This window comes from Diabrotica virgifera, chromosome 3, assembly GCF_917563875.1.
Source record: "Diabrotica virgifera virgifera chromosome 3, PGI_DIABVI_V3a".
NCBI classification, from domain to species: Eukaryota; Metazoa; Arthropoda; class Insecta; order Coleoptera; family Chrysomelidae; genus Diabrotica; species Diabrotica virgifera.
Genome location: NC_065445.1, coordinates 197813143 through 197828782, shown reverse-complemented (window position 1 = coordinate 197828782; position 15640 = coordinate 197813143). Strand labels below are relative to the sequence as shown.

At 36.9% G+C, this 15640-nt stretch overlaps 1 protein-coding gene across 8 annotated transcripts in view; it reads left to right on the top strand.

Moving 5' to 3' along the window:
* The window catches only part of LOC114333623 (tau-tubulin kinase 1), a 345869-nt gene that overhangs the window by 209265 nt on the left and 120964 nt on the right, over nucleotides 1-15640 (top strand). For all 8 annotated transcript variants that reach the window (XM_050647122.1, XM_050647128.1, XM_050647124.1 and 5 more), the window contains exons 9-10: nucleotides 1740-2077; nucleotides 4113-4353. In XM_050647122.1, the coding sequence (XP_050503079.1) occupies nucleotides 1740-2077; nucleotides 4113-4353 (579 nt within the window). The remainder of the gene's footprint in view (nucleotides 1-1739; nucleotides 2078-4112; nucleotides 4354-15640) is intronic.

Here is a 15640-nt window from a genome sequence, read left to right as displayed (position 1 = left end):
ACGATTATTGGTCTTGTGGAGATAGTAATGTTCTCAGAGGGATATAGCTGTAGAGCTAGGCGTAATACAGGGCGTTCTGTCCAAAACCTATGCTAGGTAACAGGAACTAGGAAAGCTCAAAAATAAAGCAAGGGAAAGTCGCCAAAAGTAATAACGGCTCTCCAAGATCGTTTAATTGTCCAATCAGCTGGAAGACACGCAACCATTTCTCACCTGCATCTCCAAAGGCAGCTTTTGGAAGCTACAGGTGTAACTGTTTCAGTTGAAACGATAAGAAGAAGAGTTCGTACCAAGAAGTATACAGCAGAAGACAGTTATGGGTTCCCAAATTATCCAGGCAGCACAAGACTGATTGCCTAAATTGGTGTTTTCACCACCAAAACTGGAACATTGGGAATTGACAATATGTGATTTTCAAAAAAAGTCAGGATTTGTATAATATCAGATGACCCATGAAATCGTGTACTTAGGGGTCGAGGAAGACAAGCAAGAACGAAAACTGTCAGATCTGTTCACAAATATACAAGGGGAAGTGTAATGTTCTGAAGAGGAATTGTGATCCGTAAAAAACTCCTTTAATTTTCATCCAGTCAACTTTAACTGCTCACAGGTATGTTGATAACCTGTAGTCAGGCTCTGGAGAGGTGCAACAGGAGAAATTTTAATTTAATTGCATGATAATGGACCTCTACATACCATTAGAGTGACTACAGACATCACTGAAGCAGAAGATATCCCTTGTTTGGAGTGGCCTACTTGCTCACCCGAGCTTACTCCTATAGAGTATTTGTGGGGTATGATTAAAAGAAAAATTAGAGCTCGCCGGGATAATCCAAAAAACACCGCACGGCTAGTACAAGCTGCTCTTAAAGGATGGAGCAACCTACCACAACAAAATGTTGATAATTTGATTAGGAGCGTGCCCACGCAAACTGAAGCTTGCATAAGGACTAGATGTGATAACACTGACTACCACAAAATACAAAAAAAAAATAAAACAATTTAAACATTATTCGTTTTACGTTGAAATTTTGTATGCTATTGACTTTAAAACAACTACTTTCAATTTGTTTGTTAAATACTTTATTGTTTTATTTAATTGTTATGAATTTGTTATTAAATTGCTTTAAAATAAATATTGTTTGACTTTGTGTGTTTTTTTTTTAAATTCGCACGAAATAGTAAGAAATATCAGATGATTCCATATAAGTTTGGGTGTGTGTAGTAACAGTCATGTGTATCTCCGGCTTTAGTCCCTAATGAATTAATTCTGCATCTCTTCTCCGGTTTGTACGCAGCTCACGTCTATTCCTATTCCGGTCGGAGTGTATCGGCCTAAAAAAACTTCTAAAATTAAACATAATATGTGCCAGGTACAGTCGGAAAAATGAAAGAATACTCATGAGCGATCACATCAATCACTTATTTTGTATTTGCTGTTTTTTTTTCATAAATAGGGCTTTTCATTCACAGTCATTTGTTTCGAGCTTCTGTCATATGTCGTATAATCCGTGTATATTAATATCATACATAGATTATACAACTTATGACAGAAGCTCGAAATAAATGACAATCGATGAAAAGCCCTATAACAAACGAGAGAGATAGATTATTAATAATCTGAATAATATGTGATTGATGTGATCGTTCATGGGTATTCTTTCATTTTTCCGACTGTAGGTCACTTCATTGCCAATCTCGCCAATATATACACACTACTTGTATTGTTATTTTTCCAGCTCGCAAACGACGAGCCACATCCCACCTCGACCAACCTCCCGACCGGCTAGACAACGACGCTGTAGCTTCAGCAAAATCCACATCAGACGCTGTTAAACCAGCGCCATTGCGTAAGAGCCAGTCAGGAGTGGCTACGGTAGGCCGATTGCGAGTAGTCACTCCAGCGCCTGCTACGCAAGTGCAGACGACTGCCAGTCTGGTTGATTCTCCAGCCACTCCTGAGCAGGAACGACCAAGAAGGAGACCACCGTCAGCAGCTAGAAGTTCTCGATCCGGCGTAAGGGACCAGAGTTTGACGCAATTCGCTGTTATGGATGATGAAAACGTTAGCCAACAGGTGAGTAATACGTTATCCTTAACTCGGGAGCAGTCGCGCCGTGAGAAAAATCTCAAGTCATCGCGACCGTCATTACTTCGACGAAATAATGTTTTGAAGTGAAAACTTTCTTAGGGGCGTTTTGCCCTTTTTAAATGGGGAAAAAGTGTTGGATTAGCGACCGTCATCGCTTCGGCGAAATAAATTTTTGAAGTGAAAACTTCTGTAAAAACGTTGTGCACTTTTTAGATGGGGAAAAAGTATTGAATTAGCGACCGTCATCCCGACCGTCATTGCTTCGACGAAATACATTTTTGAAGTGAAAACTTCTTTAGGGAGGTTGTGCACTTTTTAGATGGGGAAAAAGTATTGTATTAGCGACCGTCATTGCTTCGACGAAATAATGTTTTGAAGTGAAAACTTTCTTAGGGACGTTTTGCCCTTTTTAAATGGGGAAAAAGTATTGCATTAGCGACCGTCATTGCTTCGACGAAAATAAATTTTTGAAGTGAAAACTTCTTTAGGGACGTTGTGCCCTTTTAGATGGGGAAAAGTATTGAGTTAGCGACCGTCATTGCTTCGACGAACTAATTTTTGAAGTGAAAACTGCTTTAGGAACGTTTTGCACTTTTTCGATGGGGAAAAGTATTAAATTAGCGACCGTCATTGCTTTAATGAAATAAATTTTTGAAGTGAAAACTTCTTTAGAGGCGTCGTGCGCTTTTTAGATGGAGAAAAAGTATTGAATTAGCGACCGTCCTCGCGATAGTCATTGCTTCGACGAAATAAAATTTTTGAAGTGAAAACTTCTTTAGGGACGTTGTGCCCTTTTTAGATGGGGAAAAAGTATTGAATTAGCGACCGTCATTGCTTCGACGAACTAATTTTTGAAGTGAAAACTGCTTTAGGGACGTTTTGCAGTTTTTCGATGGGGAAAAAGTATTAAATTAGCGACCTCTGTAGGAAGATGAGGAAATTCTCTCATCTTAATTTCCTCGGCATCCTGTATGATTTATATTTTTTTAATATCTCGGGAGGTTGTAACCAAAGAAAGTATTCCATCTGTTGTCAATCTGGTGGTATGGGAGCGATATTTATTGTCGTGTTCTGTGCTACTTCGATTGATAACTTACTTTGTTTTTCGGTAGATGGCTCTAGTACATCCGTGACATTTCTTTCTTTGCAATTCGGAAGGGCCCAAAGTGTGATGCCTGGGGAAGTCGGAGAGAAGGGGATATGGGACTACTGATGAGGAGGAAAAAACCTCCGAAACCGGTATAGACTCTTCCTGCACTCTCCGATTTAACCAGAGTATTATGCAGCTGCTGCATTTTCGTGTTGCAAAGAAATTGAAAATGTTTATACATTTTAATTCATTTACTCTTTTGTTGAGTACTAACGAATCTTTCTTGTTGAAACTTTTTCCACGCTGAGAAGATGGGTTGTGAATTATTTAAAATTCTCTCATCTTAATTTCCTCGGCATCCTGTATGATTTTTAATTTTTGAAAATCTCGGGAGGTTGTAACCAAAGAAAGTATTCCACCTGTTGTCAGTCTGGTGGTATGGGAACGATATTTATTGTCGTTTTCTGTTCTACTTCGATTGATAACTTACTTTATTTTTAAATAGTTCATGGCTTTCATGGCTGTTTGCATGTTGCTCCACGTGTCGTTTCCTTTTTTTGTCGTATGTTGTAGCATAAGGTTTCTTTTCAATGTTTGTTCTTTTGGATTTTACGCGGTGTGTGCTCTCTTTCCGCATTACATATTTACCTTTAGCTGTTTTATCTCATGTGTTTCTCTATAAAAATATAGGATGATAAACAAACATGATTAATCCAGTATGTCATGTTATTGAGAGCGTTGACTAAATTACCATCAAGCCGTATAAATAAGTGATGCTATTGCCTACCTCATCTCCACTAAAATGTTGTCTTGTTTGTCCAATAGTATTTGAGGTTTTTTGCTACCCCAGCTAATTCTTTAACTATCTTTTGCTACCCCGCCTAATTCTTTTTTCATGGCGGTATATTATCTTTTTTCTTGTATTTTCAGATGACAAGAGGAGGTGCATTGACGTTGGCCAGTCAATGGAAGTCGCAATTCGACGACAGCGAGGAGACCACCGATAACGAATGGAAACCTGAGAGTCCCGAACACAGAGGTACTCTCGGAGCCCAGTCCGAGGCTGCCGCAGTACTGCCTCCAATACTTTCTAGAATAAGCGAAGATTCTCGTACTAGTCATAGGAAATACATAAATATTGCCGGTATTGAAGAATATCCGGAGCTAGTCGGTAAGAATTTATAGATTTTGGTAGATTATAGGATGAGTAGGTACATTTTTTCCTGATTTCTACGTTGTTTATATTGTATTCATAGTTTATTCTCCGAGTGAGATGTTTGAAGTTTTAATGGATTATAAGTTTTGTTTGTATTCACATTTTTTGTAATAAAACATAAAATATTAGACTTTTTTATAATCAAATGGTTTTCTGATATATGTGACGCGTTTATTATAGTTTATTTTTGATGAAATTTTTCTATAAATATGAATCAAAAACTGAAAATAGAGAAAAAATCCCAGTCTTATATGCGTTTGACCGATAATGGATTTTACTAGTAACTACTAACTACTAATAAGTACTTACAATGATTGGATACTAAATTTTCACATATCTTAAATTACTTTTAAAACAACTACGAACATGTCATTTGTCATCATCATCATAGTCTATAACACCTTAGATGTGTTGTGGTTCACATGTGATCACTGATCACTGCTGCAGCAGCTCGGATAATTTAATTTCTCCAGTGGTCGCAGTCATCTGTTACATGTACTGCCTCGGAATATTGTTTGTTGGTACTCAAGCAATGATGCCTGAGGCTAGCAACCTTACCAACAAGTATTTTGCTTTTGCTACTGAAACACTGATGTGCCCTTTGCTCGACTATGCAGCTATAAGATTTATATATAAAACCAATCTGAAAGGGCACACGCACAAGTTAAGACATATTTACGGGGAGTATAAATACCTATTTCCGCAATGACTTGCCGAAGAAAACAGTTTTCTCGAATATGTCAGAATGAATCCGCAGATCCTTTATTTTATTTTGTCAAAAAGGCGTCAATATTATTTCTATTGGAATGATCTGTTACTCTCTTATCCCATATAGGAGGATTAACCTGGACCTTTGTTATTAATTCTTCGATATCCATCATGAATCATACTCTACACGAATAAAAATCATCACTCATCGTCAGGTGCCTGAAATTAGAATGGAAGGTTCATTTAGCCTACGGGTACGTCTAAGATGAACGCTGGTAGTCAGATGTCAGATGATTCAGATTCTCATATGTTTTAAACATGTGTATATTTAAAACACTTTTTGTTTAAAACGGTTTAAAACATATTTAAAACACTTAAATTAAACAAGCGTTTTTCTTTCATTGTCTTGATTAAAATAATAAATAAATAGGAAAAAAATTCTCAAATAATTGTAAAGCTTTTCAACTTACATATTATTTATTTATTAATAACCGGAACATAACAAAAACTGGAAAACTTTTTGCATACAAGAGTTAATAAATTTCTCAAATCTTGTAATCTAAAATTATCAATCTGATATCTGATCAGTCACGTCATCACTGATGCAATTAAGCTCTTTAAAAATTGAAACCAACTTAGCAGCTTTGACACTGCCTAGCAAATTACGTAGTTTGGAATGACAAACCGTATGTTGAGGAGAAGAGTCTTTCTATGTTGGCTGACAATGCATTAGCTGTGTGGAGCTGTTGAGCAAGTTCCAATGTATTTATATTTTTATAGAACGCCACCAAGTCTCTGGTACATATTACATTCTCAATTAAATGTTTAGAAAACGTATATGGTTTAAAGGGTACACACTTTGCCTGGTCATTAATAATAATTGACAATGCTCCTGGATGATAATTTATAATGGATGGATGGTAAGTTTATTTCCACTAAAGTGCTTATCACGCAAATTTGCCAAAAAAATGAGCTGGGGTCAAAGCCATTTCCATACGCTCCTTCAGATCATGTATAAAAATTCACCATTTGCACGTTTCAAAAAAATATTAAACACCACAAAATAACTTACAGTAGGCAATAATAGCTAACTTGCAATGCGAATTTATAAATAGTAAGTCTGGGGTTCCCCAAGGCGATAGCTCCTAATTGCAAATGGTTTTCTTATCTATTATGTTTAAGAAAGTATGATTTAAACAATGTTTTTTTCTAAGTTTTATTTGTTCAAAACATACATTTTAAAATAAAAAACGCATGTTTAAACCAAAAAAAAATGTTAAAATAAAAAAAAACATGTGTTTTAAACATGTTTTATTTGTTTAAAACATAAAATTTAAAAACAAAATAACATGTTTAAAACAAAAAAAAACATTTAAAACAAAAAAACATGTGTTTTGTATAAAATTAAAAAAACATGTTTTTTCAACCCTGGACTCCGAGCGACGTAACAGATCGTGAACTGTATCACTTGGACCAGAAAACACACAAGATTGGTTATGAGACTGTCTCTGTTCCGATTAGATCTAGTAAGTGTAAACTGTACATAATAAAGTAGCGGCCTACCTATAATAGGAAATGGTTGGAGCAAAAGCATATTACCCAAACCGGAAATTATTTTTTATTGGTGCGTTAAATTAGTTTTAAAAAAAGACAATGCACATCCCCATGTGAGAGAACAATTCATTACTTGCATGTTGTTGATACTGCAATGCGAGAATGACTACTTAATTCTCCTGATCTCAATCCCTCTTAAGCTTAATAAATTCGTGCATTATTTTCTGTTCAGAGTTTATATTAAAAAAAAGATTGCATATTATTCCAAATCATGAAAACTAATGTACGGTATGCGGCAAACTAAACAGTACTCAAATGCGTATGCCTCAAATTTGTATGTGTTATTAGGCGCCGGAACGTACTGAGTGGTTACTGAACGTTGTTATACCGTATGTGAATGTTTGTTAATGTTAGGTGCTTCAGTTTTACAGAAAAAAATTTTATCGTAGAATAATATTTTCGGTCATACGGAAAAGGTCGCGAAAACGGTTCAAGCTTAAAATTAACAATGGTTTCAGAAGGCCGGGACGCCAGGTACGATATCCGGAATATCCGAAATTCGGATGAGTTCGCGCATGACGTCACAATGAGAGTGATTTTAAATATTCCCCATTTAAAACATTAGCGCTCGGAACACAATTAGTTTTAAATTGGTCATAAAGAGTAATTTTAATAGATTAATATAATTCCTGTTGAACTATTTCGGATTTATTGAAATGCAGGTGTAACACTACAATGAACAAAAATACATTTCTAAAATAAATTTGTGAGTTATCTTTAAAAAAATTTTGTATTCGTCGCTTTTTTTATATAACCCCTAATGGATTCTGCAATCTGCCGGAAGGGCAATAAGCGTTTGCTTTGACAAATGTGAGATTGACATGTAGAGTATCACTCCAGTGAGTGATCTCCTTTAAAGAACTAGCTAAATTTAAATTTAGTGTTTTTTTGACAATGAGAGTACTTATTGGTGTCTATATGTTCTTAAAAGCTAAAACTTATCTGAGTCCTGTAGACAGGTCGGCAGGCAGTAGGTGTCCAAGTCTACGCACTTCGTTGACATCGGGCACGTTTAGGCGGTTGGCCAACACGTTAGGATGCACTGACACTCTTTCACTGTAATGAACACTGAACTGGTAGATCACTTCCTTGATGGATTCCAACTTGACGTCGTGTAGAATGACCCTGTTGGGGATGTAGAAAGGTGCATCGACGATGGTTCGCAACACTTTGTTTTGGAATCTTTGAAGGATCTCAATGTTGGAATTACTGGCGGTTCCCCAAAGTTGTATACCATATGTCCACAGAGGTTTGAGAATGGCCTTATACAACAGTATTTTGTTGTCCAATGATAATTTAGATTTGCGTCCAATCAGCCCATACATTTTGCTAAATTTAAGGCCTAGCTGTTTTCTTTTGGTGAATATATGTTTCTTCCAAGTCATCCGTCGGTCCAAATGCATGCCAAGATATTTAGCATCGTCAGCTTGTGGGAGGTAGCAGTCGTTGATTTTTACTGGTGGACATGTTTCTCTGCGTAAAGTGAATGTCACTTGTGTAGATTTCGTTTCATTAACTCTGATACGCCATCTTTTTAGCCACGTTTGGATTTTATCAAGGTTTGTCTGAAGGTTCTCTGAGGCTGAGGCCGGATTGGTGTGGGATGCCAAGACCGCTGTGTCATCAGCGAATGTTGCTACAGTGGTGGTTCTTGTTCTTGGCAGATCAGCTGTATAAAGGAGAAACAATATAGGTCCCAAGACGCTGCCTTGAGGAACGCCAGAATATATTGGATGTATTGCAGTAAGTTCACTCCCTTGATTCACGATTTTTAAATAAATTTTACGAGCTTGTTTTTGATTGGCTTGCCTTATTTGGCGCCAGTGTTAAGGAGGGGATCGAGCCATGGGCGTACATATAAAAATTTGTAGGGGGCTAGACGTGAAGATGTTGCACATTACATTTTGTATACTTTGGATGACAATATGTAGTTTAAAGCACCCGAAAAGCCATGGGAGGCCACGCCCCCCTACCCATATGTATGGGCGCCTACGAATCGGGCCTTCATTTAGTTGCACGTAAACAGATGAAAATCATTGATTTAATGGTCTGAAACAAAATCGCAAAACAAATAAAACACAAGACTTTAAGTTACAATTTTCTTTAATTTTGTCTTATTTCTCATATTTTCTTTAAGTGTTAAGTTTAATTTCTTAATCCTAAAATATAGGCGCGACCGAAAGAACAGGTGTTTGGTTTTGTAATCACATTCAATCTTTTCAGACAAATCAATCAGTCTTTGCAAATAACTTTTCCCTGACTTTAACTGAAGTCCAGACCCATTGAAATTATTAAATATAGTATCCAGTTGATGCATTTTTACCACCAATTCTTCTGGAGGTTTCTGTAGGCCCCCTTCGGAGACTTGGTCTATCCACGTGTAAGTGAAAGTATCCGTACTTTCAGGCAAATCTAACTTCTTGCAGATATACCAACTGACATATTCCAATGCATCACATTGTAATTGGTTTAATTCTTCGACGTCTGCATCCACTTCGTCTTTTTTTGCATCGTCAGATAAATCTGAGAAGTATGTTTTGCATAACAAAATTTCACCTAAATTGTCGATTGCACCATCCCTGACCTCATCACCTTCTGTGTTACCAGCTTCGGATAAACTCCCATCATTCCTTCCCAAAATATAGTTTTTTACGCGGTAGCCAAATTCCACCGCATCGGGATGGTCATGTAAGCCACCAGCCCTCCTCATGTTGCCAAAAACAATTTCAAGTACATCTTGGTTTAGATTGTACGTAAGAATATATTTTATATCGACTTTGGATTTTATATCCTCAAATAAACCTATTCCTAAAAGTCACAACGGACTTAAATTTAGTCAAAAGGGAGATAACATTTATATTGATTATTAGCTCCAAAAAATAGTTTTACCTAAATCGCAGTACGTATTATATACATGTGGCAGTAAATTTATCTAAATATTTTAGGTATCATACCTTTTTTTATTGCCCAATGCCCAGCCGGGGTTGAGTCACTGTAGATGATATTAATTTTTTATCTAATAACGTCCAGTCGGAACTATTGATAACCGATACAAATTTATGTCAGAATTTTGTTTTGCGATACTTACCACAGCAATTTTGAAATTGGAACTATTTAGCATAGGAAAAATATTGAGTAAGCATATAGCGTAAATTGTAATTAAGAACATTGGATATAATTTATATAGTATATCAAATCACCAATGTTATACATAATTATATAGTTATCCATCTTTAAATTTCAATCATTTCTGTTAAATTCAATAATTTGTCGACCGAATGAAATTTCAAAACTAATTCGTACATTATTTATTTATTAACGGCATCCATTTACAAAAGTTTTAAGAAAGCTATACTTTATAACCAATAAATTTTAAACTATCAAACATCTCATAATATTAAACTACAACAAACTTATTTTAAGATACCCTTCATTTGTTTTTTAAATAAACTAGTTTTGAAGACAATACATTAAGGGGTAAATAATAATTCTTTCACACTAACGAGCCTGCTAATCAACTTAAATCTCACAAAAATCTCCCCAAAATCTAAAAAATCGATAAAACTCCCATATAAACGTATGTATTCCAACATCGGCTACTCTCATTGTGACGTCGACAGAACGCGATCAGCTGATAGTCGCATGCGCAATATCGTACCTATGGACCAGGACAACCTGTCACACGACCAAGGAGTCTCTTCGAATACTGCTCGATACTTTTGAGAGATCGCCACTCACCAGCCCTCATTAATAATCGTCCATATAGTAACTGGAGCACAAAATACGAAGATTTAACCTAAAACGCTTAAATGTGGTTCCTTACTGAGTTACAGGGTGTTTTATCTAAAAATTTAAAACTATTTTTGCTCAGCATTTTAAAACTATTCGACGTATACTTTTCATACTTGGCAGGATGTATACGTACGACAGGGGAAAGTGAATGATTGACCCTTTCCAAATTCTACGCCACTGGCGGAATTGCTATTTTAGTTCAATTTTTGGATTCTCCAATACTTTCTATGACAATAATATACTCTTCATTCGTAACGATAAAGTCATTAGTTTTCGAGATCTTTGAAGTTAAAAATGAAATGACACGGTTATTTTGATTAATGTATTGTGTCGCTTCATTTTTAATTTCAAATATCTCGAAAACTAATCATTTTATCGTTACGAATAAAGAGTATATTATTTACATAAAAAGTATTGAAAAATCAAAAAATTTCGTCAGTGGCGTAGAATTTGGGAAGGATCAACCAGCCACTATCCCTTGTCATACGCCTCTGGTAGTAGCTAGAAACGTTTATTTATCTTAATTTAGTAGGGTGTACAGTACCTACACTTTCTGTCAAGTGTGATAATGATACGCCAAATAGTTTTAAAGTACTGGGTACAAATAATTTTTAAATTTTAATCATAATGAATCATATATCATAAATTAATCAAAATAACTGTGCCGTTTCATATTTAACTTCAAATATCTCGAAAACTAATGACTTTATTGTTACCAATGAAGAGTATATTATTTACGTAGAAAGTAGTGGAGAATCTAAAAATGGCACTAAAATAGTAATTCCACCAGTGGCGTAGAATTTGAGAAGGGTCAACCATTCACTATCCCCTGTCGTACTTCTCTGGTAGTAGCTAGAAACGTTTGTTTATCATAATTTAGTAGGGTGTATAGTAGTCGCACTTTCTGCCAAGTATGAAAAGGATACGTCGAATAGTTTTAAAATGCTGAGCAAAAATAATTTTTAAATAAAACACCCTGTAACTTAGAAAGGAACCACATTTTATTTAAGTGTTTTAGGTTAAATCTTCGTATTTTGTGCTAAGGTTTCTCCAGTTACTATATGGACAATTTATTAATGAAACACCCTGTATATGGGGAATGCTGAAGGAGGCAAATCGATGCACCGTCTGACATTCCACAATTTCGGACTAGAATTAAAAGATTTTTTCGTGCCAGAGGGCATCTTTTAACATCTGTTTTATCGGGATAACTGGACACAATGGTTCGTGAATCACTTCGTTGTTGCCTTCACAGATAACGGAAATGCATTAAATCTAAATACAAAAAAAATAACGTTTCAAAATGTACTGGGGGTTGGTAAAGAATGGGCCATAGCTTAACCGTAGATTCATGAGCTTAAAATAAGTAGATTTGAGCTAACTTACCTTTGTACCAAAGTTGATAATAACCGAAATACAGGGTGTCAAAGTTACACTTTTATTTTATTTATTCTTGAATATTTCCTAACTGGCATGGATAATAACACGAAATTTGGAAAGCGGGGGTTTTTTTGAACAAGAAATCTAAATTCGCCACCAAAAATGATGTATTATCCAGAGGTCGCCACATACGCCTTTCAGTGCTCATTTAATAGGTTCAATTTTTTTATTACCCACTCTACATACTTTTTGAATCAAAATTTTTATTCTCTTAATATTTTTACTTAAAAAAGGTATACTACATTCATCTCGCTAAACTCAACCGTTTTCGAGATAAACGCATTTTAAATCTGCGATACAACATCATTTTTTGCATAATATCGTTGTAGTTACACCCGAAAAATCATCTTGAAGGTAATTCCGTTGAAGTGTATAAACAATATAATCTTTTAAAGGTTTATGATCACCTTTCCGGAATTTGGAACCACAGTGCGTCGTCGTGAATAATGTTTTCAAGGCTATATCATGTGTAATAAATACATACATGAATAATATTGTAACGAAAGAGTTTCGAATCGGCGCAATAAACAGTCCCCGGCTTGGGAGAATTCCAACCGTCGGAATAACAGTAGCCGTGACGTCACAGAAGCGACGGCGCTGTGAGTGAAGATCTCCAGAATATTCATTAGGCCGAGGGATATGTAGACATTTCGAGAACAGGACCTATTGGCTATTTAAGCGGAGCGCGCTGTTATTAGAGTTTAGTCTTAAGCTAAAGTTTGTAAAGTAAACTTGTATAAATAAAAAAATAAAGTCGTATATAAATTACGAACCGCTGGTTTTATTGTAATTAGAAGTAATTACACTAATCACGCTACAGTTGGTGTCGGTGTTCGGTTAACTTAGTGCGATATAAATAAGTGAATTACAGAGAGACTTTAAAAGACTTTTGAACTTTATTCGTCGGGAATAACCGGAGTGCGTTAATTGTTCGGTATTCGGAGACTTTAAAATACTTTTGGACTTTATTCGTCGGGAATAGTTAAAGTGCGTTGATTGTTCGGTATTCGGAAAGACTGTTAAAAGACATTTTGGAAAGTACGTGTGTGCCGACCAAAGATGTTGCTACAAGAACTTACAGTAAAACAGCTCCGTGAACAGCTCGAGGAACGGGATCTGGACAGCAGTGGGCTCAAGATAGTCCTACAAGCACGACTCGAGGATGTCCTCACGAAGAACGGAGAAGACCCAAAGACGTTCCACTTCCAGTCAGCAGAACAAGCAATCTTATCGAAATTAAAAACTGTTTCTGAAACGATCGATGATACTTCTAAGATAAATAATGAGAAATTCGAAACCATTTCTCAAAAGATCGACGAGACTTCTCAAGTAATTAAAGAAGTTTGTAGACAGAGCAACGAGAAATTTGAAAGTGTTTCTCAAGTAATTAAAGACGTTTGTAGACAGAACGACGAGAAATTTGAAGAGGTTTCTAGAACATTCGATAAGATACAGAAAAGCGTAGACGACAGTAAAGAAATGTTAGAAGAGAAGATCAAACAACTAGAGAGCAGGATAACCGATACAAAAGTACAACCATCAGTTAATGCAGCAACGTTAGATCCTTTAGTGAAAGATGAACTACCGAGAGACGAAACGTCGCATAATATGAGATTCAAATTACCACCATTTGATGGAAAGTCCTCTTGGTCCATATATCTTAGACAGTTTGAAGCTATTGCGACCGCCAATCATTGGACCGAACAAGAAAAGGCTGTTTCCTTGACTGCTGCTTTGCGAGGTGATGCTGCAGATATATTAAGATCAATTCCTAAGGGTCAAGAAAATTGTTACCAGACCTTGTTCACTCGTCTAGAAAAACGCTATGGAGATGCCCATCTACAACAAGTATACAAAGCACAACTGCGAAGTAGAAGTCAACGAGCAAGTGAGAATCTGCAAGAATTTGAAGCAGATGTGGCTCGTGTGGTGCGGTTGGCTTATCCAGAGGTGCCAGACAGCGTTTTAGAAGAAATTGCAGTAGATACCTTCGTCAATGGGCTGAAAGATAATGAACTACAGAAAGCTTTACGACTAGCAAGACCGAAAGTTTTAGATGAAGCACTTGCTATTGCCTTGGAACACGAAGCAGCTAGCCAAGCTTCACGAAACAATCGAGTAATAACCGTGGAAAAAGGCGATAAGAGAAAAGATGAACGTTTGGTGGAAATGGTACGGAGGGTGATTCGTGACACGATGCCGAAGAGACGCATGAAGAGGGCTGGAAGAGTTGGTTCAAATACAGATGCTTCCTCGATACGGCCATGCAGTGAAAGTTGTAATCACCGGCTTAAAGTAGATGAACAGCTTTGCCCTGTGAGACGAACTACCATCGTTAATGAGCAATGGCAGCCACAACAGTTACAAGAAGCCCAAGAAGACGATCCATGTATAAAAAGAGTATTGGATTGGATGCGTCGAGGTGAGAGACCTAGTTGGCAAAACATTAGTGCATGTAGTCCGAAAGTCAAGGCCTACTGGAGCCAATGGAATTGCCTGATACTAAAAGATGATCTTCTGTACAGAACCTTTGAGAACGATGATGGTACAGAATCTAAGCTTCAGTTGATTGTACCTAAAAGTAAAGTGTCAGAAGTATTGCGTCAGTTGCATGACGGTACATCAGGTGGACACTTTGGTATTACGAAGACTCTGCAAAAGGTTCGAGAACGGTTCTATTGGGTGAACTGTAAAGATGATGTAAGAAGATGGTGCCAGAAATGTGAACTGTGTGCATCCGGTAATGGTCCAGTTGGTAAAAAGAGAGCACCCATGAGACAGTACAATGTTGGCAGTCCTATGGAAAGAGTAGCAATCGACATTGCAGGTCCATTTCCAGAAACTGATGCTGGAAATAAATACATCCTGGTAGCCATGGATTATTTTACGAAATGGACCGAGGCCTATGCATTACCAAATCAAGAAGCTGCTACCGTTGCAGAGGTACTTGTTAAAGAATTCTTCAGCCGATTTGGTGTTCCCTTGGAGATCCACTCCGACCAAGGGCGAAACTTTGAGTCAGCTCTTTTCCAAAACGTTTGTAAATTGATTGGTGTCAATAAGACCAGAACAACACCCCTGCATCCTCAATCAGATGAGATGGTCGAGAGGATGAACCGAACGATGGGTAAACACTTGTCCAAAGTTGTATCTGAACATCAGCGAGATTGGGACCAACACATTCATTTATTCCTGATGGCCTACCGCTCGGCCGTAAATGAAACTACAGGTCAAACACCAACCTGCCTGATGTTGGGTCGTGAAGTTCGGTTGCCCTGCGACCTAGAGTTTGGCTGCGGACCTTCCGAGGAACATGTTGCAGGCGAAGACTACGTTGACCGCCTGAAATTACGAATGAACAACATTCATGAACTTGCCCGACAACACATCCAGATAGCCAGTGACAGAATGAAAGATCAATATGATTCTCGATGCAAGAATGAAAGCTTCGAAGTAGGTGATCTTGTCTGGCTTTATAATCCGCAACGTCGTCGAGGCTTATGTCCTAAACTGCAAAGACAATGGGAAGGTCCATATGAAGTTAAGAAGAAAATAAATGACGTAATATATAGAATTAAGAAGTTGCCAAACGGTAAACCAAAAGTTATTCACATAAATCGTCTTGCACCATATGCTGGCTCAAATGAAACAGAAGAAGCACGAGTCCTCCAACAGGAGATGAAAGATG